Consider the following 24,443-nt stretch of genomic DNA (forward strand, 5'->3'; position numbering starts at 1 on the left):
CTAACTAATAAACATAACTGACAAGGAAAAAATATTCTTCGATTTTAAATACAGGATCTTTCAAAAAGTAAGTATCTTATATTGGAGTTATAAAAGTTTCTACAGAAGCAAGTCTATAATATCAAAATAGAAAGATGATTCAATCTCTCTTGTTGGGTAAGAATTCCATACTTCAGATAAATTAAGTGTCCCACTGTGTGTATATCAGCAAACATAAGAAAAAAAATTATCAAGCCTTTGTGAACTGAGTATAGAAACTTTTTCTAAAGACTATAAACTCTGAAGCATAAAAAATTATTCCAACTTGATGTTATATTATCTCCCCTGGCACCTTAGGGCTTCCCTGGTAAGCTCAGCTGGTAAAGAATTCACCTGCAATGCAGGAAACCTGGGTTTGATCCCTGGGTTGGGAAGATCCCCTGGAGGAAGGCATGGCAACCCACTCCAGTATTCTTGCCTGGAGAATTTCGTGGACAGAGGAGCCTGGTGGGCTAAAGTCCATGGGGTCACAAAGAGTCAGACACAACTGAGTGACTAGGCACAGCACGGCAATTTCAATTCTGAATCAGTTTAGTTTCCACTTTTGCACTTTCTCCTCAATAATCAACTCCATTATCTACAGATGAGGTAAAAGATTACATATTTTCTTTGGAGTTATTGTGAAGAGTAAATGACAATGTATCTAAGTACCCATTAGCACAGTGCAGTTAATACATGTTCATTTCCAGTTTTAGTTCCCATCAATATTATTGCAAACGTGAGCTAGTTGAGCCCCAATTAATAAGACTTTACTGAGCTTAACAATTAACATCAAAAACAGAAACAGGAAATTCCCTGGCAGCTCAGTGGTGAGGACTGAACTTTTACTGCCAAGGGCATAGGTTCGATCCTTGGTCCAGGAATTAGGATCCCACAGGCCATGCAGCACAGCAAAAAAAAAAAAAAAAAATGTTTATTGGCTCACTTATCCTAACACTGGAGTGGGTAGCCAGTCCCTTCTCCAAGGGATTTTCCTGACTCTGCAGGGATAGAATTTAGGTCTCCTGCCTTAGAGGCAGATACTCTAATGTCTGAGCCACCCAGGAAGCCCACTGTTTTCCTTATCCCAACACCTAAATGATCTCTTTTTCTTCTCGTAAAGTCCTAAATACTAGACTACCAGAGAATTCCCAAAAGATTACTTTTCTTTTGACAAGCTTTCTTAAAAGAAAAATGAATGATATATAAAGCACTGAATTTAATACTACAACATACAGACCTGTCTTTGACAGTATGATTCTTTGAGTTTCTTGAGATGTGTCGTCATTTTCACTTTGAAGTGAATCTCACTGCTATCCTAAGGAGATAAGAGGAAAAGGATTATCTCTCTTTGTGTAAGTTACTTGCTTTGCCTGAAACAAATTATTTAATTATACATATACTACATACAAAAACATACAACTTGTCACCTATATTTTCCCGCCAAAATATTCTTTTTAGCATTCCTAACAGGTTTTATTAAAATAATCATCCTCAAAGTTGCTTTATACTCATTTCAAAGCAAGTTTCAGTTCAGTTCAGTTGCTCAGTCGTGTCCGACTCTTTGCGACCCCATGAATCGCAGCACACCAGGCCTCCCTGTCCATCACCAACTGCCAGAGTCTACCGAAACCCATGTCCATTGATTTGGTGATGCCATCCAACCATCTCATCCTCTGTCATCTCCTTCTCCTCCCGCCCTCAATCTTTCCCAGCATCAGGGTCTTTTCAAATGAGTCAGCTCTTCACATCAGGTGGCCAAAGTATTGGAGTTCCAGCTTCAGCATCAGTCTCTCCAATGAACACCCAGGACTGATCTCCTTTAGGATGGACTGGTTGGGTCTCCTTGCAGTTCAAGGGACTCTCAAGAGTCTTCTCCAACACAACGGTTCAAAAGCATCAATTCTTCGGTGCTCAGCTTTCTTTATAGTTCAACTCTCACATCCATACATGACTACTGGAAAAACCATAGCCTTGACTAGATGGACCTTTGTTGACAGAGTAATGTCTCTGCTTTTTAATATACAGTTTAGGTTGGTCATAACTTTCCTTCCAAGGAGTAAGTGTCAAAACATAATCTATTTTAGGTATTAAAATCAGCAGTATAAGTAAAAGTATGTATGTCAAAAATGCATTCCTTCACAATTGCATACCTATTCTATTTTCAAAATAAAAACCTAAACTATCACAAATTCCCAAAGGCAACTCAGAATAAAAAGTGCCCCCTATAACTGAAGTGCCATTAAAGACGGTCAAAGCTATGAGAGATGTATACCATAAAACAGCAGACTGAACAATTCTTCCTGCCGTAAAAAGTCACCATACAGAGTCTGGTTTCTCTTGCATGAGTAAAATGAATAATCTAAGTCACTCAAATTGAAATATGGGACCACAGATAATTTTCTTCTACCTAGACTGTCAAGTAAACTATCAGGCAACCATCAGAAAAAAATACTGGCACTTGCATGCTGTAAAAATTTCAAAGCCAATTCTAATGATTACATAACACATTCACAGATATATATTAGCAGAAGTTGCATGTTTTGTTTATAATTATTTTTTTAAAAAAAGGAATTCCCTGGCAGTCAGTCCAATGGTTAGGACTTGGTGCATTCACTGCCAGGACTCAGTCTGATCCTGGTTGGGGAACTAAGATCCTGCATGCTGTGTGGTATAGCCAAATTTTCTTTAAAAATAGTAATAAATAAATTCTTATCCTGTGGATAATTTCAGGAACAGACAAAATTTCTAGAGCAATACCTTACTCCATCAGCTAAAATCATTTCTAGATGAATTAAACAGCTTAATTAATGTTTAATAATTAATTAAAATATTTTTTAAAAATTTAGTTATCTTCTCCTCTTCTTTGGGAAAGACGTTTTCCCTAATCTTGACATTAGTAAATCCTTACTTTAAAGCAAGATTTTAACTCAGAAAACATTAAAAAAAAAAAAAAGGAGACTGATAAAGCCAAGTTAATAAAAACATAAACCACCTATAAGTAAGTTAAGAGACTCTGAAGAAAATATCCACAACATATGTAGCAGACAAGAAAAAATAAGTAAACATGAAGAATTCCTACAAATTAGTAGTTGTTAAAAAGGTAATCCATGGCATAGGACAAACGTACACAAGCACAGGGGCTTTACTACACTGCATTTTCTTACTTGGCTATGCCAGATCTGCTGTGGTGCACAGAATCTTCAGTTGCAGCACATGGATTCACGGTTCCCTGACCAAGAACCGAATCTGTGCCCGCTGCACTGGGAGCACAGAGTCTTAGCCATTGGACCACCAAGGAAGCCCCTGTGCTCTCTTTATTGAATTTTGCAGGTACTGTGTTTTTTACAAATTGAAAGTTTGTAACAAACTTGCATTCAGCAAGTCTACCCGCACCATTTTTCCAGTGGTGTTTGCTCATTTCAGGTCTGTGTGTCACAGTTTGCTAATTGGTACTTTAGTAATTCTCTCAGTAATTCAAATCCTACCCCAACAGAAAAAGCTCACGGAAGGCTCAGATGATGGTTAGTAATTTTTGGCAATAAAGTATTTTTAAATTAATGTGTGTACATTGTTTTTTTTTCCAGACATAACACTATTATACACTTAAACTACATTATAGTGTAAACATAACTTTCATATGCACTGGGAAACAAAAGATCCATGTGATTCACTTTATTGCAATGGTCTGGAACCAAATTCTCAATATTTCTGAAGTATGCCTATAAATCAACGGAATAAAATTGAGAGTCCAGAAATAAATTCATATATATTTACGGTTAACTGATTTTGACAAAGATGCCATGTAATTCAATGGGAAAAGAACAGAACTTTCAATTAGCGTTCTAGGAAAAACAGATAGCCATATGCAAAAGAAGTTAGACTCTCCTTCAAACCCGTACTAAAAGCATGCAAAAAGCACTCAAAATGATCAAAAACTTAATGTAAGAGTTAAAACCATAAAAACTTTAAAAGAATCTATAGCTGTGAATTTTTGCGACCCTGATTGAGGTAATAGTTTCTCATATATGACACTAAAATCACAGCAAAAAGAGAAAAAAATAGGGATTTCCTTGGCGGTCCAGTGGTTAACAACCTGTCTGCCAATGTAGGAGACACAGGTTTGATCTCTGGTCTGGGGAGATTCCACATGCCAAGGAGCAACCAAGCCCGTGTGCCACAACTACTGAGCCTGTGCTCTAGAGTCCGGGAACTACTGAGCCCCAGTGCCCAGAGCCCATGCTCCACAACAAGAGAAGCCACTGCAATGAGAAGCCCACGCAGCACACAGAGAGGTCCCCACTCACTGCAACTAGAGACAGCCTGTGCAAAGAACGAACAAACACCCAGCACAGCCAAAAAGTTTTTAAAAAGATAAATTCAATTCACTGAAATCAAAAACTGTTTGTGCAAAGGACACAACCCAGAAAGTGAAAAGACAACCCAAAGACGGGAGAAAACATCTGCAAACCATCTAACTGATAAGGATCTAATAACCAAAATACATGTGAAAAGTTATTACAACTCAAAAATAAAGACAAATAATCCAATCTAAAAATGGACAAAAGATCTGAATAGACACATTTCTCCAAAGATGTGCAAATGGCCAATAAGAACAGGAAAAGATATCCATCATTAACCATCAGGAAAATACAAATCAAAAACACAATGAGATACCACTTCACACTCACTAGGATGACTGCTGCTGCTGCTGCTAAGTCGCTTCAGTCATGTCTGACTCTGTGCGACCCCATAGATGGAAGCCCACCAGGCTCCCCCGTCCCTGGGATTCTCCAGGCAAGAACACTGGAGTGGGTTGCCATTTCCTGCCCCAATGCATGAAAGTGAAAAGTGAAACTGCAGTCCCTCAGTCGTGTCCAACTCTTTGAGACCCCATGGACTGCAGCCTACCAGGCTCCTCTGTCCATGGGATTTTCCAGGCAAGAGTACTGGAGTGGGGTGCCATTGCCTTCTCCGCACTAGGATGACTATATATATTTAAACAACAACAACAACAACAAATCCTGGGTAAAATGTAAAATAACAAACCTTCATTTATTGCCAGTGAGAATAATGTATAAAATGGTACAGCCACTGCTAAAAGCTGTTTGAAGGCTCCTCAAAACGTTAAACAAAGTTACTACTATATTAAACCCATAAATTGCACTCCTACATTCTCTATGGAGAATTGAAAACATATCCACACAAAAATTATAATGAATATTCAAAGCAATATTATCACACTGGCCCAAAACTGAAAGATTGGTATAATAATATCCCATGTTTCAGAGAATGTGGGAAAATGGTACTCTCACACTTCCATGGTGAGAGTGTGCTAGTTCTTCTGTCCCTTAAAAAAAACAACAATGACGATTCACTCCTCCACTAATTTCCAGCTAACCTTTGTTATCTATTAGCATCTCACACAGAGAAGGAAATAGCAACCCAAATCCCAGGGATGGGGGAGCCTGGTGGGCTACCGTCTATGGGATCACACAGAGTCGGACGCGACTGAAGCGGCTTAGCAGCAGCAGCAGCAGCATCTCAAAAAGGGTCAATAAGATAAAGATCAGAGTCTGGAGAAACAAGGTGCCAACAGAGAGAAAGGGATCAGGAAAAGGCCTGAGAGGCCCTTTTGTGTAAGGCCTCTAGCGTTATCACTTAATAGTAGTCACTGTATTTGCCACTGAAGCATGCTAAACAAGAAAAAGTTCTACTAGAAGAAATTAAAGTGATAAGTTGCCTAGTGGAGCAATTTAAAAAGACAGTATCACCCTCTCCTACCTCTACCAGATGCACATACAGTAAACGAAACTCCACTTTTCAATAACTTGCCTTAGTTGAATCATTTTTTCTATTTCAGAAATCATTCACACATTCCAGAGTCAAAGGAGAAAAATAATGGAACTCACCTGTCCAATGACTTTGAGTTTAATATATTCTCCTTCCTTCTTATCCCCCAAGTCCTCGGTTGAAGGTTTTGCTTCCTGAAAGTACATATAAATATAAAAGTTTCCATTGCTATTTTAATTACTCATCCATTACTTTGACTTAGGGTACAAAATTTGCAACTAAAAATACAGCAAGCATTTATTTTCTCTGCCAGTCAGTCAAGCAAAAAAGGTTCTAAGTCAATTACTCTCTCAAACAGTTCACTGAAAATCAAGAAAGAAGTCTCTTTTATTACAATCCTACAGTAAAGGTTCTAAAACTTCCCGGTGCTTCAGAATCATTGGAAGGACTTGTTAAAAAGGTGGCTGGGTCTCACACCCAGCTTTTTATTCAGGAGGTCTCAGGTAGGGCTGTAATATGCACTTCTGACTAATTACCAGGCAATACTAATGCTTCTGGGCAAAGGAACAACCTGGAAGCCATTATCTTACAGTCAACTGCTATCAGTCAGAGGAAGCTCATCCTCCAGGAATCCTTGACCAAACATTTTGAATCCAAGATTATTTTCTTACAACCCAGTGGGAGAAGTTAAATACTCCAATTACAAAACTGAACTAAGAAACATAAATTAATCACATTAACACAAGCAAAGGTCTTTTTAGGAAGGAGAATCAAACAGCAAAGTATTGGCTTAATGTACTTGAGTCAAAACAAATCATTTTATATCAGTTATTATTTTAGACTATCTGAAGCAATATATGCAATTTCAAAAGATTAGGCTTGGGTGAAAAAAAAAATTAGGAGAATTAAACTGGAACAAGAAAAAAGCCCAAGCAGGGTAAGTACTAACAGCAAAGAGCAAACAAAATTGGAAGACAGAAGGAAAGAGTATAACCCTCTCACAAATTATACCATAAGAAAATGAAGTTAGAATAAACTAGTTGAAACAACTTTGCCATGAAGTATTAAGAAAGGTAAGCCATTTTTAGTAAAAGGGTAGCTTGGTAAATTTCACTCAATGGTATGATAAAAGTAGCTCTCCCATGCATTTTACCTTAGTTTGGCAACCATATTATTCACTTATTTAAATATATACTTCTTTATTATTCACAGTAATTTCAAGCTGTTAATCTACTCTCGATAAGAACCGTTGCTGTTCAGCCACTAAGTCATGTCTGACTCTTTGCAAACCCATGGACTGTGGCCCTCTGGGTTCCTCTTCCTGTGGGATTTTCCAGACAAGAATACTGGGGTGGGTTGCCATTTCCTTCTCCAGATCTTCCTCGTCCAAGGATCGAACCCGAGTCTCCTGCATTGGCAGGTGGATTCTTTACCACTAAGCCCCAGGGAAGCCCTTTGGTAAGAATACAACCAGCTTACTTAAGAATATAGAATAAGAATCTTGTATACTTAATAACATACGATCAGAATATTGTGTATTCTTAACAATTTAATATACAATACTTCTGTAATTCAGAAGTAACAGGGGCTTTACCTGTTTATTTCATGCTAGTAACTAAAAACTAACAAACTCTTTAACATTCAAAATTTAACAAAATATATTAAACTAGAAGTAGCTTTCAAATTTAAGATACAGGCTAGAGTCCAGGGAAATGCTTAGATAACAGAACTGACTTCATTAGTATGAATTCTTGCCTGTTTATCATTCTGCACTACTTTCAACATTTGCTGACTACTACATTTTATGGCAGCTGGCAAAATTAACCTTCTTAAATGAGACAGTATTTCACCTGAAAACTAGAAGACTGTCTTCAAACAGTCCCACAACCACATTTCTCTGAATTTATATTCAAAGTAAACAATTCCTTCTTCCTTTAAGTACTGAGAGAGGACAAGGACAATTTATTCCATGCAGTGAAAGGCAATAAAGAGCAAAGAAGCCCTGCTGCTGCTGCTGCTGCCGCTGCTGCTAAGTCGCTTCAGTCGTGTCCAACTCTGCAACCCCATAGACGGCAGCCCACCAGGCTCCCCCGTCCCTGGGATTCTCCAGGCAAGAACACTGGAGCGAGTTGCCATTTCCTTGTCCAATGCATGAAAGTGAAAAGTGAAAGTGAAGTCACTCAGTCATGTCCAACTCTTAGCGACCCCAAGGACTGCAGCCTACCAGGCTCCTCCGTCCATGGGATTTTCCAGGCAAGTGCTGGAGTGGGGTGAAAGAAACCCTGAGTCCTCTTTAACTGAGAGAAGGTGTGTTAAGCTTTATCTGAGTTTGCACAAGGAAGAAAACATCCCCCTCCAAGAGGATCAGCAATACATCAGCACAATGGGACTGACTGTGCTCCAGTGTTTCCTAGACAGAGGATACTCAGAACAAAAGAGTTCTTCCCTCTTCTCCAATCCATCCTCCACATTGCTTCAAAACTCTTTCCAAAGCATAGCTTCTCGGACTGTATGTTTGTTTGCGTGCGCTCAGTCGTGTCCAGCTCTTTATGACCCCTTGGATTGTATGTAGCCCGCCAGGCTCCTCTATCCATGGGATTCTCCAGGCAAGAATACTGGAGTAGGTTGCCATTCCCTTCTCCAGGGGATCTTCCTGACCCAGGAATTGAACCCGCGTCTCTTGTGTCTCCTATATTGTCAGGCAGGTTCTTTACCATTAGCGCCACCTGGGAAGCTCCCCTCTGACTATATAACTACCCCTATCAGGAAGCATTAATAGCTCCCAGCACTTTAAGGCCTAGAAACAAAGTCCACAACACGGCATTCAGTTCTGCCAGTACCAACCTTAACTCCCATTTTTCTCTCACCACTTTCTTTACAACCCAAGGATTTTGTTAAATTGGATTTGTGCTGTTCCCTGAACATGTCTATAAACTTCCTTCCATCCTCAGCCCTCTACTGTCCTCGTTTCCTTTACCTGTAATACACATCCTCCCTTTACCATAACCTCTCTTGAAATCATCTCACAGAAGTCCATCATCTGAAGTCCAGTATGTAAACAACTCTTCTGGGAACCACATCTCCCCTCAACTTTCCAACTGGGATTAATATTTTCCTTTAATGCTCCTATTGACAGTGTATTCATATCCTTTAAAAGGCATTTATTCTCAATTTAAAAACATTCTCCCTTTACTGTCATCTCAAGTTGTCCTCATATTTTTCTTCAGATTTCTTGTAAGTTCAGTTCAGTCGCTCAGTCGTGTCCGACTCTTTGCAACCCCATGAACCGCAGCACATCAGGCCTCCCCGTAAATCACCAACTCCCAGAGTCCACCCAAACCCATGTCCATTGAGTCGGTGATGCCATCCAACCATCTCATCCTCTGTCATCCCCTTCTCCTCCTGCCCTCAATCTTTCCCAGCATCAGGGTCTTTTCCAAGGAGTCAGCCCTTCTCATCAGGCGGCCAAAGTACTGGAGTTTCAGCTTCAGCATCAGTCCCTCCAATGAACACCCAGGACTGATCTTCTTCAGGATGGACTGGTTGGATCTCCTTACAGTCCAAGGGACTCTCAAGAGTCTTCTCCAACACCACAGCTCAAAAGCATCAATTCTTCGGTGCTCAGCTTTCTTTATAGTTCAACTCTCACATCCATACATGACTACTGGAAAAACCATAGCCTTGACTAGACGGACCTTTGTTGGCAAAGTAATGTCTCTGCTTTTTAATGTGCTGTCTAGGTTGGTCATAACTTTCCTTCCAAGGAGCAAGCATCTTTTAATTTCATGGCTGCAATCACCACCCGCAGTGACTTTGGAGCCCAGAAAAATAAACTCAGCTACTGTTTCCACTGTTTTCCCATCGGCATTTGCTATTTCCACTTTTACTCTGAACTCACTGCCATCAGGTTTATATAGTACCCCACCATTCCACTTGACACTTCTTTCACCAAGGTTACCAGTTCAACTTCTTACTGCTAAACCCAAAGGACAATCTAAAGTCTCATCTTTAAATAGACACTGATGACTCCTTCAAACTCTCTACCTTTGGCCTCTAAGATTCTATGTCCCCTCATCTTGAACACTTCTTTAAATGCTGGTGTGCCTCTGGGTCCTAAGTCTTTAAGCTTCTTTTTCTTCGTCTTCCTGGGTGACCTACAATTCCAACTCTCTCTCAGATACTAACCATTCTCAAAAACCTGACCACTTTCCTGAGTTTCACTCAATTTATCCAAGAGCTTGAACATTTATCTCCACTCTGGATGTCTCCATGGGTAGCTCAACTTAAGTGTCCAAAACTGAGTGCATTACTTCTAGCTCCTCTTCCTGAAAACCAAAACCCAAAAAAGACTACAACTCCTCCTGGATTCCCAATTACAATAAATGTTTAACACACACTCAACTGCACAGAACAGAAATTTAGTAGTCATCTTTGGCTATCTTCCTCTCCTAAATCTCACACTTAATAATTCACCATTCTGACAACTATATCTCTTAGTGACTCTCATTCTCTATCCCATTGCCTTATTTCGGGCAGTCACTGTTGCTCATTAGCAATACCAAAATGGCATAACAGATGCCCCAAGTTTAGCTCCCTCAATTTAATTCTTCCCAACTACAACCAGAGCCGTTTCTCTAAAACGCAATCTGATCTGCCCAGAATCTTCAGGATTAAGTTCAAACTCCTTAGCTAACACATATTGGTCCTCCATGTGCTGGTCCCTGCCTAGCAATCAAGCCTTATTCTCCTACCTATCTTGCTAATAATATTCTTTGCTCCAGCCAAACTGAACTATCTACAGCTCCTTAAACATGGCACTCTCTACCTTATCTCCACTATCCCTGTACATATTACTCACCTCTGCTTGGTATGCCCGTTCTTACCCTATTCCCCTTTTAAGACCACTCAAGCATCACTTGCCACAGAATCATTTCCCTGATCACCCTCTTAAATGTTCTCATACTGCTTAATTTTATTATAACCACATGTCTGCATATCTGTGTTTCCCACAAGACTGAGTTCCTTATTGACACATCTTATTCTTTGTATTTCTGGTCAAGTACAGTGTCTAGTATTTTAAAGATACTCAATATGCTTGTTAAATTAACATTTTCTGTGACAGTTTTGTATGTCTTGACTTTCCTACAAGTTTACAAGGAGGAGGTCCACATTTTTCATCTTTATAGTCTCTATACTGACAGATACCAGGCAATTATTTAATGTTGGCTGAATTAAGTTGATAGCACTATCATCTGTATCATACCACAAAATCTTACTAATGTTTCATACTTCTACCATACACAGCAGTCAATACAAACAAAATCCTTTCAGCATTTTATATTCACAGTTGGGAAGAAGAGGTAATTCACTTCAATTTCACAAGAACATGTGAACACTAAAATTTGAAATTTCCAAAAATACTGCCACTTTCCTTAGTCACTCCATTTTGGCAATCTCTTCCCAACTCTGAAGCACAAGAGCAATGCCATCTGTACCCACGTGTTTAATAGCCTCATGCTTGTCCGATGCAGTCATCTAACTTTTCATGTGTTTTTTCCCCTTCAACAAACTAGTCTGGAAAATGAGAAGATCTTGTACAGAGAAAGGCCAAAGTTTGTCTCTAGCTATCTCAGTGTCTTTCGTATGCCTTCTTTCCTTCTTCTTTCCTTCTCTCCTCTGTTTAAAAAAAAAAAGAAGCTGCCAATACAGAATGGTATGGCACACTAGTCACAAAACACTAAAAGCATTCAGCACTGGACCCAGAACAGTCATCAGAGAAAAGATAATCCCAGAGAGCCTGGCCGATTAGGCTGGGAAGGTTACATAGCCCCAGAGCAGAAGAAACTGGCAATGTAAAGAAAAGTAAAGGAAGGTACAAGATCAAAGGCAAGAACTGGAAACCTCTAAATTTCCAGGTCTGTGTCATCTAGAGATTGAATCATGGTAACTAGAATGGTAGAAAAGAATTTATCAGACACCAGGCACTATCAACTCTTCTTACCAAGATATAAGTGTAACAGCCTAGAAATAGAAGATGGCTGGATCTGAAAAGAAGAACAAGACAGGAAAGGACACAAAACCCAACAATCCTCATTTACAAATGCACAGAATTCAAGAAAATAATTTTATTGTGCCATTTCAAAGTCAAAAGAACAAAAATTTTGCTAAGAATCTCTATCACAATCTGTATGTTGACAATTCAATCACAGGGAAAGAGCACCACACTTAACTACTCCCAGCCTGAAACTGACCCTTCCAGTTAGTTGTACAAGGATTGTTCATTCTTCTGAAAGAGGGGGGATTCTGGGGAAAACCAAAAACAAAGACTGCATTTACTCTTATTTGATGACATTAGCAAATCTGTTCAATTTTAAAGGTGCAACAACAGTATTCTGTTTATGTTAAAAGAAAAAAAGTCACATACTGAGTGACTTCCCTGGCAGTCCAGTGGTTAAGAATCCAAGCTCCCAATGCAGGGGGCTCAGGTTTGATCACTGGTCCAGAAACTAACATCTCACATGGCATGGCCAAAAAAATAAAGTAAATCTCTGTTAGAGATATATATTGAAATATCTGTGGATGAAATAATACAATGTCTGGGACTAGTTTCAAAATAATATTATGAAGTGGTGTGGGGTCATGTAGATGAAATAAGATATGGGTATAATTATATATACACTAAATTTGTCCATAATAAATCACTTAAATGCCTTCAAAGTTTCCAAAATTTCTGTAACTGTAGTTCTTACTATATGTCCATTTATTTCATTTTATTTCCTAATAAAGAAAGCTCAACAAAGGATTAAACTGGATGATTCTAACAATTGTATCCACTGTTAAATGATACAAAAACCCAAATTACAATACTTCAGTAGATTTACCACAATTCTAAAAGCACACACTCATATAGTTTCAGTTCATGCTACCTATGTGCAAACTTAAGGAGACACTACTAGACATTTGGACTAAAACTGACCAGACTTAGCTCTATAACTTGGAGGTTTATGTCAACCTGTCGAGACGCTGGGACTTGTGTAAATTTACATTCAACCCTACAATTGCAGTTTAACACCAGACAAACACAGACAACTTCTCAAGAACTGAAAATTATAACTGAAAATCCCACTGGTTGTATAAGCCCTACTCTCTGCAGCCATACTGTGGACCTATGCAAAGCCTAGAGCAAACTGGGTCCACTGTATCCAGAAGTATAGCATGCAAATGTAGACAGGTATGGCAGACATTGTTAATTACCTATCCAATATCCATGTCCCCCTTCTTCCTAAATTTGCCAGCGGGGGGGTGGGTGGAGGGAATTCTAAGCTTCTCTCATGGCCACGTGATGAGGTGCTGGCCATGGAGATATAAAGTGACATACTTTTCCTGGTATATACTTTTTGACATACTTTTTCCCTTTTCTCCATTCCTTTTTCCTGCCTGGCATAAAGAAACAAAGTAATCTCGCCCAAAAGGAGACTATCTTTTCAGCGAAGACATCTGCTAAGGAGACAGGAGTAAGAAGGCATAGTGGAACTGTCTTACCATCCCTGAACTAATTATGTCTGGACTTGTTTCATTAGAAAAACAAACTGCATACTTGTTTAACCTACTCTCTATCAGATTTTCTGTTATTTAGTCCAGAAGCAATCCAAATTGACATAGGAGGTGGTCTAAATAGGAAGCATTTGGCTTACGTTAAAAAACAGCTAGAAAACCACCTCTGTGTGTATCGAATTGCAGAAGAGATAAGTAAATTGTGGTATATAGTCACACAATGGAATGCAACATAGTAATGAGATTTAACAACAAACTACACACAATAATCCAAAAAATTTCCAAACAATGCTGAGCAAAAGAAGCCATACACAGAAGCACTTAGGGGAGGAAATGGCAACTCACTCCATTATTCTTGCCTGTGAAATCTCATAGATAGAGAAGCCTGGTGGGCCACAGTCCATAGGGTCACAAACAGTTGGACATGACAGAGAAACACACATACACACACTCAGACACACACACACACTCAGGACAGTCATTCTTAATCTGGGTGTTGGCTGCATGGACGTGATCAGTTTGTGAAAATTTAGCAAACTGCACATTTATGTACATTTTTTTATATATGCATTAATCTTCAGTAAAACCTTTCAAAATATCTGTCCTTAGCTATTGAGCACAGTGGGTCTAGCAAATAGAACTCCACCCTAGCTTCCTTCGAGTCTTTTTCTTCAGATTCTCACTAGCTCAGTAAAGGCAATCAAATATAAAAAGAATGGTCAAAATATGAAAGTATAACAAATACAACACATCTTTAAATAAACTTAAATCATGTTGCAGGAATTTCAAAATAATTTAAATTGTAAGACTAAGTATTCAATAATAGGATCTGTGCCACTTTACCCACATGACTTCTCTAAAGTAGAGTATCAGAGAATTAATTACCAAAAAGAAAAAAACACAATTTCAATAAATTCCAAAATGAGATACCAAACATAACACTGAGAAAATTATCCGTGGGGAATTCCCTGGTGGTCCACTGAGAAAATTATCCGTGGGGAATTCCCTGGTGGTCCAGTGGTTAGGACCTGACGTTTCCACTATCCTGGGCCGGGGCTCAATCCCCTACTGCCTTACTCAGGGAACTAAGATCCTGCAAACCACGTGGGATTATTATTATCCATAACAATCCCAATGTCCTGGAAGAAGCAAATGATTCAACTTTAGAGATAAAGTTACTAGTTCTATTGCTAATAGAAGTAAAGACCAAGAAGGTAAGCAAACATCATAAAAGGAAAACTACTGCATGACAATCAATCCTTCATCAATAACAAAACATAAAGGGAATTAAAAGAGGAGGAGGAAAATACCTGCTGGTTCACATTTTTGAGACAACCTTCCAGTTCTGGGGCTTAGAATGGTGCCTGGAACATATTGACATTCAATAAATACTTGTTAAATGAATGACTCTTACCACTCATTCCTTTAAAAACTTTTACTAAGTATTCAGTCACTGCTGGAACTTCAGGAAAAAAGGGTGAGTAAAGCCTGATTTCTGACCCTGGAAAGCAAACAGTGTAATGGAGAAAGGTACTTAAATAATTGTAACACTGTATATAAAAGCTATAATATATAATATTATTCTAATTGGTATGGGGGGAGGCTAATGAGTATCAAGAGATATCTGACAACTGCTTTAGTTTTGAAATCTGAACTACTCCGCTAACACTCATAAATACTCTAATCATAATAATCATACTCAGTTTTAAAAATACTATTAAATATATTCACATTTTATTTGAAATGTTTTATTATAATCAATATGTTTACAACATCTACTAGCAGCACTTCATGTATCTATCTGTCAGACAGAAACAGAATATAACATTCCTCTCCTGGGGCAGGGAATACTTAGTATCAGTTCAGTTCAGTTGCTCAGTCCAGCCCAATTCTTTGCGACCCCATGAATTGCAGCACACCAGGCCTCCCTGTCCATCACCAACTCCCAGAGTTCACTCAAACTCACGTCCATCAAGTCGGTGATGCACACGTATCAGCAACTAAATGCTCAAATCATAGCATCAGTATAACATATTTATTCTATGAGGTAAGTAGTACACATAATTATGAAATTCAATACACACCTAGTTTATCATATTCTTCTGCCATCTCAGGCTATCAGGGAGATCAGCAAACACCAAAAACAGGGAGATATAAATAATGCTGCAGGGAATAATGCTATCCTAACAAAAGAAATACAACTAGTGTGGTAGATTAAAGATAACTGCAAATTCTTTGTTACTCTTCCCATTAAGAAATGGAATCTAGATGTCTTTTCCTCGGTGACTATAGTTAATAATACTGTATTGTATATTTGAAAGTTGCTGAGAATAGCTTTTAACACAAGAAAAATTTGTAACTGTGTGTGTTGATGGATGTTAACTTGACTTATCCTGGGGACCATATCACAATATACACAAATCGTTACATTGTATAACCTGAAACTAATATGTCAATTATATCTCCACTGAAATAAATAAATGTCTTTCGCTTGAATTTGAGTTGAATTTAGTGATTTGCCTGACAAACAGAATGCAAAAGTGACTTCCAAAGTTAGGTTCTAGGAGGCTTGGGGTTTCTACCCAAGTAGAAACCCAGTGTTCACAAGAACACTGTCTTGTGAGCCCTGAGCTGCCACTAAGTCTGAATATCCTGGGGTCCCTGTGCTGAAGAGAATACATGACAAGACCACTCAGAGAGGCCTTGAGACTATATGAAGAACCCATCCATTACAGCCCACAGTCATGGGAGTAATCCCAGCAGAGGCCCCACGCGTCAAGGAGCAGTGATGAGCCCAAACATTTATGAGCAAAACAAGACTGTTGTTTTAAGCCATTACGTTTTGAAGTAGTTTGTTAGGTACCAACAGATAGCCAAAATTACAAACGGTTTCCAAATCCTCGACTAAAGATAAAAGGAGCTCAGTCAATCAGTATCTGTCTCCCTCTGCATCCCTCCTTTCTCTGAGGTTGGGATGGAGAGAGTAAATCTGCTGCAACAGATTCAGTTAGCATTTGAATCAAACCAGTCATCCAATTATTACAAATTAACAGACCTAAACTGAAGAGCTGAAGTCCATGCTGTCTTTCAGGATTTGAGTATGGAAAAGAAACACTATAAATGTGAATACAGAGAAGAAAGAAGGAAAAATATTTGTACAAATTATCCTTACCAGTTTGACACTGGCATCTGGGTCTATATATTGTGCTCAGTTTTGCTGCAAGGTGAAATCAGGCTAAAAGTAAGCACACCATCGAATCTCTATTATTGGTTAAAGGCTAGGCCTTAACCTTTTTGAGTGATCAGGTACCCCTAATGAAACCTATGGATCCTTTCTCCCTAAACAAATACACAAGCAAAAAAAACACAGACTGCCATAAAATTTCAGTGGATTTTCAGCCCTGAGGATTCATGATCCTCAAGTTCAGAATCTGTATTAGAGGATTATTCAAAAATGGTCCACTGGACAATGCTAGCATTGTTAGAATTATGAGAAATTATTTCACTCAAATTCCAAAAATAATCATTTTCCATTAATCAGTGCAGAACCCAGCAACTGAAGTCTTGCATGACTTTAACATCCACCTATTTTAACTTGAAATTATTGCTTAATTCCAGTATCTTCAGCACAGACAAAAAACTCTCGGAGAGGTGCCTCAGAATATACGTCATTCTAAAACAACTTGGTTGATGTTAAGACTGTCTTCTGAGGACTGTGGTCCAGTCTCACGCTACTGGTATGGTGCAGGAGTAACTCGGGATTCTCACTCATAAGCTTCATCAGGGTAAGAGTTCTGCTTCTTATCTCTTTAAATCCTTAGCACTACAACACTAAAATTGTAATGGCTCCTGATTATTAATAATGATATTGGTTGATCAGCATAGAGCAACAGTTCTTAAACTTTATAGTCTCAGGATTCCTCTTAAAAATAATTTAGTACTCCATAAAGCTTTTGTTAGGTTGGTTGTATCTACTGCAGTTTATCTGAAATATGTTTTATAAACATATAATTCATTTTAGGATAATAAATCACACTGCTACTTATGAAAAGTATTTTAATAGTAACAATATGAAACACCTGTAAGGATATGATGATACCCTCATTAAATGGTACTGTGTATATAAAATACAATTTCTTAAAAGTAGCAATAAAGCATCAATCTTAAAAAAACATTTTTTTAAAACAAAATTAATAAGAAAAGTTGTAGTGTTTTGCATTTTTTGCAAATCTCTTCAATGTCTGGCTTAATAGAAAGCAGCTGGATTTTCACATCTGCCTCTATGTTCCAATCTGTTGTGATGTCCCAGGTCATGTCAATCTTTAGAAAACCCCATGAAAGAATGAGAGTGAAAAGACAATGTCCCAGCATTATTGTGAAAATAGTTTGGGCCACCTGTTAGTGTCCTAGGTCCTTTATTTCTTCAAGTTTCTCTTAAATAGCTGGAATTGAAACTGGAGCAATAAATTCTACAATTCATTTTATAATCCCTTCTGTACACTGCTCTTTCCTCAGACTACATGGTAAATCTCAACATACTTCCTGGCCACTTCTGAGCATCAAAATAAAAGGCTGATGAAATAAAGCATTTACACCTTTCTTTCCTCCCTGGAAATCAAGTAAACAACTACCTAGGGAGATAGTTATAACTCCGTTCCCATTTCAATTTGGGAGTTAATCTAGACTGTTAGTAAGAAGATCCACTCAAAACTAATCTAGATTATGATTTAACCTTATAAATGTACGTTTTGTGCAACAGTACAAACCCACAAAAGCCTCACTTTCTCTCACCAAGTGGCACAAAACTGAACTGGGTTAAAAGCCAAGGGAATAGTGTTAAATTTAAAACTTCAAGTACATTGTGGAGTTGAGTGAGAAAGTTTTCTAAATAACTATCACTAAACAAGCAAAAGGTTCAATAATACTTTAAAAAGTCAAAGTCATCTAAGCAAACAAAACGAAGGCCAGACAAAAACCCTATTTAAAAAAAAAAAAAAACCTATAAAGTAAAAACTAGCCATAAACATTTTGTTGTTGTTTAGTCGCTTAGTCGTGTAGGACTTTACAACCCCATGGACTGTAGCCCTCCAGGCTCCTCTGTCCATGGGATTTTTCCAGGCAAGAATACTGGAGTGGGTTGCCATTTCCTCCTTCAGGGGATCTTCCCGAGCCAGGGCTCAAACCCGCATCTCCTGCATTGGCAGGCTGATTCTTTACTCTGAGCCAACAACGAAGCCCACCAGCCACAAACAAGGTTAACTAGAAACGAATGAGGAAGAAAAACTCACCACAGAAAATCGAACACTCCTGATTGAATGCAAATCCCAAGTAAACTCCCGCTAATAACACTGAGATGAAGCACTCTGCTATAACACGAAGCTTTCTGCAAATGTTCTGCAACTGCTTCACCGCACACGAAGTTTTCCTATCCTTTTCCTCAAAGGTTATCAGTCATCTTCAGGTTAACTCCCAGATGAAATGCTTTCTGTAGCTCTAGCAGTTTCGTTCTACTTTGTTTCTTGGTTATTCTGAGTGCTCTCTTCCAACTGGAGAGCTACTGAACCAATCCCGAGTGAGAAATGGGAAAGTACAAGGAAAGAGGCGACAGCTCTGCACCCCCACACGGAGAAACACTCAGAGCAGAGCAGCGGCGGCCTAGCTGCAATCCAAATGGAAAGCGGAGCTTTCGAGGTTCTCAGCAACACGAGACAATGTCTCCCTCCCTCCGTCCCCACGTCCCACTTCGCGACTATCTAAAGACCAAGAATCAAGGAGTGGAGTCCACCCGCTTTTCAGGGCCACAGAGCCTCCGGGGCAGGGATTCTCTCCCGTTACATAACTGGGGCCTAGGGCCCTGCTTCTGCAGTGAGTCCTCCGGAGAGGCAGGCGGGCGGAATCCTCAGGGACCCTCTTGGGAAAGTGGAAGCTGGGCTCTGCACCTGGTCCGCCTCGGAGAAAAGACAGGGACGACTAGAGGGAGGCCGCGACCAGAGGCGCTGGGGCACAGGGGGTGATGAGCCAGCCCGGAGAGGGGCAGGGTGGCTCCTAGAGGCCCGCGGCAGGCCCAGGCGTCTCCTGCCCTAGTCTACTCCCCTCCCTCTTCAGCCCAGTCCCCACCGGCCGCCCCCTCCCCCATTCCGTGCTCCCCTCCCCCGCGCCTCCATCCCCGGCCCCAGCCGATCAGCAGGCGGACCTGCAGAGTAAGGCCTCGGCCACCGCCATCGGTTGGCTCCCAGCTCGGTACCTGGTCAGACATGGTGACGGTGGTTTCCCCCGGGGTCTCCGCACACCAGGGGCCTCGGGTAGGTAGAACCTCGCTCCGGGGTTTACAAATCCGTCTCTCTACCCGACAGCACAACACCGCGGCTGGAGGGACTTCCGCTACGCCTTGCGTCACTTCCGCTACGCGCAGTGAGGACAGAGAGGGGAAAGAGGAAAGGCGACGCGGGAAAACTAGTGGGGGGCGGCGAGGGGCGGCGGATGTCGGGGGCGCTCCCCGAGGAGGGCTCGCCGCAGGCTGGAGGACTGAGGGCGGGCTTTAGTTGCGGTCGCACAGATGAATTAATGACCGCAGCACCGAGATAGGCCTTGTGCCTCGGGCCCGAGCCCATCCTCTGAAAAGTTTCCAGTGCCCAGTCTCTGTTTGGAACCGTACTGACAGGCCAGCCTCCTCCCGCCGACACCTTGCGCGTTTCTGAAGGCTGAGCCAAAGTACTTCTATTGTCTGCTTCTGGCCTTGCTCATCTACCTCCCTAAATAAACTGGACTGAATACCAGTGATTCTTAGCCTGGAGGTAACATTTTCGGTTGACCAACCCTGGCCAAACACACCTTAATTTAAACAAAACAAAACATAATCGCATTGGGCGGGATTTTGATGGCTGCTGATGAAAAAGATGCTCCTGAAACTTTAGGAGCATCTTTAGCTCCTAAACTGGTAGTGCGAAGAAGCTGATTCCCACTCTTGACTTGGTTGTTTTGAGTTAATGAAGGGTCTTTCCATGAGTTAGTTTAAAAAAACAAACAAGCAAACAAAACTAGTGGCCCTACTGGCAAAAGCATAGAGCATAAGGATATGGATAAGCGGAATTGAATTGAGATTCCAGAATAAATGGATAGGCTAAAAGAGAAGTTACTTGGACAACTGGATAACTAACTCATAACATTTGAAAAGTTAAAATGAATCAAAGGCCTAAATGTAAGAGCTTAAACTTTAAAATACTTTGGAGAAAACATAGGTATAAATCTTCTTGACTTTGGATCAGCCACAAGCCACCAAAGAAAAATAAATAATATGGACCTCATCAAAAGACAATATAAGGGATAGGAGAAAATACGTGCAAATGATGTATCTCATAAAGGTCTAATATTTAGAATACATAGAGTGAAGTCACTCAGTCGTGTCCGACTCTTTGCGACCCTGTGGACTGTAGCCCACCAGGCTCCTCTGTCCATGGGATTCTCCAGGCAAGAGTACTGGAGTGGGTTGCCATTTCCTTCTCCAGGGGATCTTCCCGACCCAGGGATCAAACCCAGGTCTCCTGCATTGCAGGCAGACGCTTTAACATCTGAGCCACCAGAGAAGCCCTAAAGAATACATAAAGAACTATTATAATTCAACAATTAAAAGACAGTCCAATTAAAAAATGGACAAACTATCTGAATAGAAATTTCTGTAAAGAAGATAGACGAATGGACATGAAAAGATGCTCAACATCATTTGCCGTCATGGAAATGCAAATTAGAACCACAATGAGATAACGTTTCAGATCCTTTAGGATATATGTCTATAACTGAAAAGAAAAATAAGTTCTGAAGAAATTGGAACTGTTGTACTGTACTTAATGGGAGCATAAAATGCTCTGGAAAACACTTCATTTGAAAAACATTCCTGCCTTCCTCAAACTATTATGTATAAAATTACCATGACCCAGTAATTCTAATAGATATACACCCAAGGAATTGAGGACATATGTTCACACAAAAACGTACACAAATATGCACAGCAGCCATATTCATAGTAGAAAAAGAACCCAAATGTGCATTAGCTGACTAATGGATAACCAAAAGTGGTATAGCTATACAAAGAAAAGTTATTAGGCACAAAAGGAAAGGAATGAAGTGCTCATACAAGGTGGATGAAACTTGAAAACATTATGCTAAGTGAAAGAAGCCAGTTCCAAAGTATGATTCTGTTTATATGACGTATCCAGAACAGGTAAGTCTATAGATACAGAAAATAGATTAGTAGGCTACTGCTTCAGTGAATTCTACTAGGGCTGGAGAATTGAAGGGAAATGGGGAGTGAGTATTAAAGGGCAAAGTTTTTTTTGCAGGGGGTGATCAAAGTGCTTTAAAATTGAGTGATGATTGTATAGCTCTGTAAATATACTGAAAAACTACCAATTGTATAAATAGGTGAGCTGTATGATATGTTAATTGTATTTCTCAAACTATTATATAAAGCAAAAAATACAATGCTAATAAATGAAGTATAGTGTATTATTAAAGGAGTATATAGGATTTTCACATCCAATAACGATTGTCATGAACAGCTTCCCCCCCAAATTTTTTTATTTGAAAAAAAAATTTTTTTATTTGAAAAAAAAGATTTTTAATAAAACTTTAAAATCTAAATTAAAATCCAGAGGGGAAGTTGAAATAGGCTAGAGCATTGGTCTTAAAACGTTTTGATCATAGGACTTCTTTAAACTTTGAAATTGATTGAAGACTCTAAAGAGTTTTCCTTTGTGTGTTATATCTATTGATATTTACCATATTAAAAATTAAAACAAAATTTTAAACTATTAACTCATTGAAAGATAATAAATCCTTTATATATTAGCATAAATAACATATTTGTATGAAAAACGACCATATTTTCCAAAAACAAAAAATAACTAGTGAGTAGAGTCACAATGTATTTCATTTTTGCAAGTATCTTTAATTTCCTTAATGCCTGATTTGTAGGAGACAGCAGGATAGTTATATATACTATTTCATTCAATTGTTACCATACTGGTTGTGGTTGGTCGAAATATGTAACAAAAAAAATCCAACCTCATACAGGCATGTATGTAATTGGGGGAAGGGAGAAGACTATATTAGTAGCTAAACGTAATATTTTCTTCAGTAGCACACCAAACTTGACATAGTTTCTTAATTGAAATGTAGAATTTGAAACTGTATCAATGAACTTTTTGTACTCTGTTACAGTAAAAATCCATTGGTTTGTCTTACACTTCAGGAAGGTCTTTTTTCCATGAATAATTTTGTAACATGGTGGGTTGGTCATTTAGAAAAACATTGATTTGCTGAGTTATACAGGTTTCCTAAATGTTGACACACTTCATTATATAATATATAAAGATCATATTATTTTCACAGACATAAGAAAAAGTCTTTAAATACTGAGAAACTGTCAAATTCACAGTGATGAATACAATTTTTCTAAAATGCTAATTTTTGTGTGAAAGGTCAAATTTTGTCATTGTCAGTTGTTTTCTTTAAGTGTTAGGCTCATCTGTTCATTTTTTGAGAAAATGTCTGCTATATTTCCATTGGTTATTCCAATAATGAATAACCATTATTGACCTGTCATTCATTCTGACAAAAAAAATACTGTTCCTTTTTTTAAAACAGCTGAATAAGCTTATAACTCAATCTCTTGTGAGCTTTTTTTTCCCTACATATAGCCACCTTATGGAACAGAAAAGACTGCTTTTCTTCACATAGTATATTTTTTAAACATTACTCCAGCATTCAGTTCAGTTCAGTCTCTCAGTCGTGTCCAACTCTTTGTGACCCCATGGACTGAAGCATGCCAGACCTCCCTGTCCATCACCAACTCCCGGAGTTTACCCAAACTCAAGTCCATTGAGTTGGTGATGCCATCCAACCATCTCATCCTCTGTTGTTCACTTCTCCTCCTGCCTTCAATCTTTCCCAACATCAGGGTCTTTTCAAATGAGTCAGTTCTTCGCATCAGGTGGCCAGAGTATTGGAGTTTCAGCTTCAGCATCAATCCTTCCAATGAATATTCACAACTGATTTCCTTTAGGATGGACTGGTTGGCTCTCCTTGCAGTCCGAGGGCCTCTCAAGAGTCTTTTCCAACACCACAGTTCAAAAGCATCAATTCTTCGGCACTCAGCTTCCTTTATAGTCCAACTCTCACATCCATACATGACTACTGGAAAAACCATTGCCTTGACTAGACAAAGCTTTTTTGGCAAAGTAATGTTTCTGCTTTTTAATATGCTGTCTAGGTTGGTCATAACTTTTCTTCCAAGGAGTAAGCGTCTGTTTATTTCATGGCTACAGTCACCATCTCAAGTATTAAAACTTAGCAAAATTAATGTTTGTTTCCTATTGCTGCTGTAAGAAATTCCCACAAACTTCATGGCTTACAACAATATAGATTTATTTAACATATAGTTCTGAAAGTCAGAAATCCTAAACTCAGGGTGTTGCTGAGTCAATATCTTCTGGAGGCTCTTGAGGAGAATTGTGAGGTGTTTTGTTTTGGCCATGATGAGGGATCTTAGTTCCCCTACTAGGGACTGAACCCATGCCTCATACAGTGGAAATGTGGAATCCTAGCCCTGAACCACCAGGGAAGTCCCGGGGAGAATTTATTTTCTTCTCCAACTTCTAGAGACCGCCTGCATTCTTTAGTTCATGGCCCCTTCCTCCATCTTCAGGGCCTAGCTGGATCTTTCACAACTCCCTTCCTCTCTCCCCTTCTCCCTCTCTCTCTCTCCTTAGCTTCTGTGATCACATCTCCTCTAACTTTGACCCTTTTGTCTCCCTCTTTAAACAACTCTTAGGATTACACTGAACTACCCAGATAATCCAGGGTAGCCACCCTATCAAGATCCTTAATTTAAATCACATCAGCAAAATATTTCTTTGCCAAGTGAAATAACATATTCACAGGTTTCAGGGATTAGGAAGTAGACATCTTTGGGATGCCATTAATTAGCCTACTATAATTAATTTACTGTTTCATCAATGACATTCTCAAGTGAAACTTTAAGTGCATCACAGTGAGGAATACAATGGATAATAGTACAGTTG

The 24,443-nt window shown here is 39.3% G+C and overlaps 1 protein-coding gene across 3 annotated transcripts in view; it reads right to left on the reverse strand.

Moving 5' to 3' along the window:
* The window catches only part of SUMO1 (small ubiquitin like modifier 1), a 28,257-nt gene extending 7,389 nt beyond the window's left edge, over nt 1-20,868 (reverse strand). Inside the window, exons 1-3 of one of the 3 annotated variants that reach the window (XM_069578031.1) lie at nt 19,610-20,868; nt 5,931-6,005; nt 1,259-1,336 (exon numbers count right to left, since the gene is read on the reverse strand). In XM_069578031.1, the coding sequence (XP_069434132.1) occupies nt 1,259-1,336; nt 5,931-6,005; nt 19,610-19,621 (165 nt within the window). In that variant the 5' untranslated portion in view covers nt 19,622-20,868. Of the gene's footprint in view, nt 1-1,258; nt 1,337-5,930; nt 6,006-19,558 lie in introns of all 3 variants that reach the window. The other 2 variants (XM_069578030.1, XM_069578032.1) reach the window with 2 other exon arrangements.
* Nucleotides 20,869-24,443: the final 3,575 nt, after the last annotated feature.

This window comes from Ovis canadensis, chromosome 2 (genome assembly GCF_042477335.2).
Source record: "Ovis canadensis isolate MfBH-ARS-UI-01 breed Bighorn chromosome 2, ARS-UI_OviCan_v2, whole genome shotgun sequence".
Taxonomy (NCBI): Eukaryota; Metazoa; Chordata; class Mammalia; order Artiodactyla; family Bovidae; genus Ovis; species Ovis canadensis.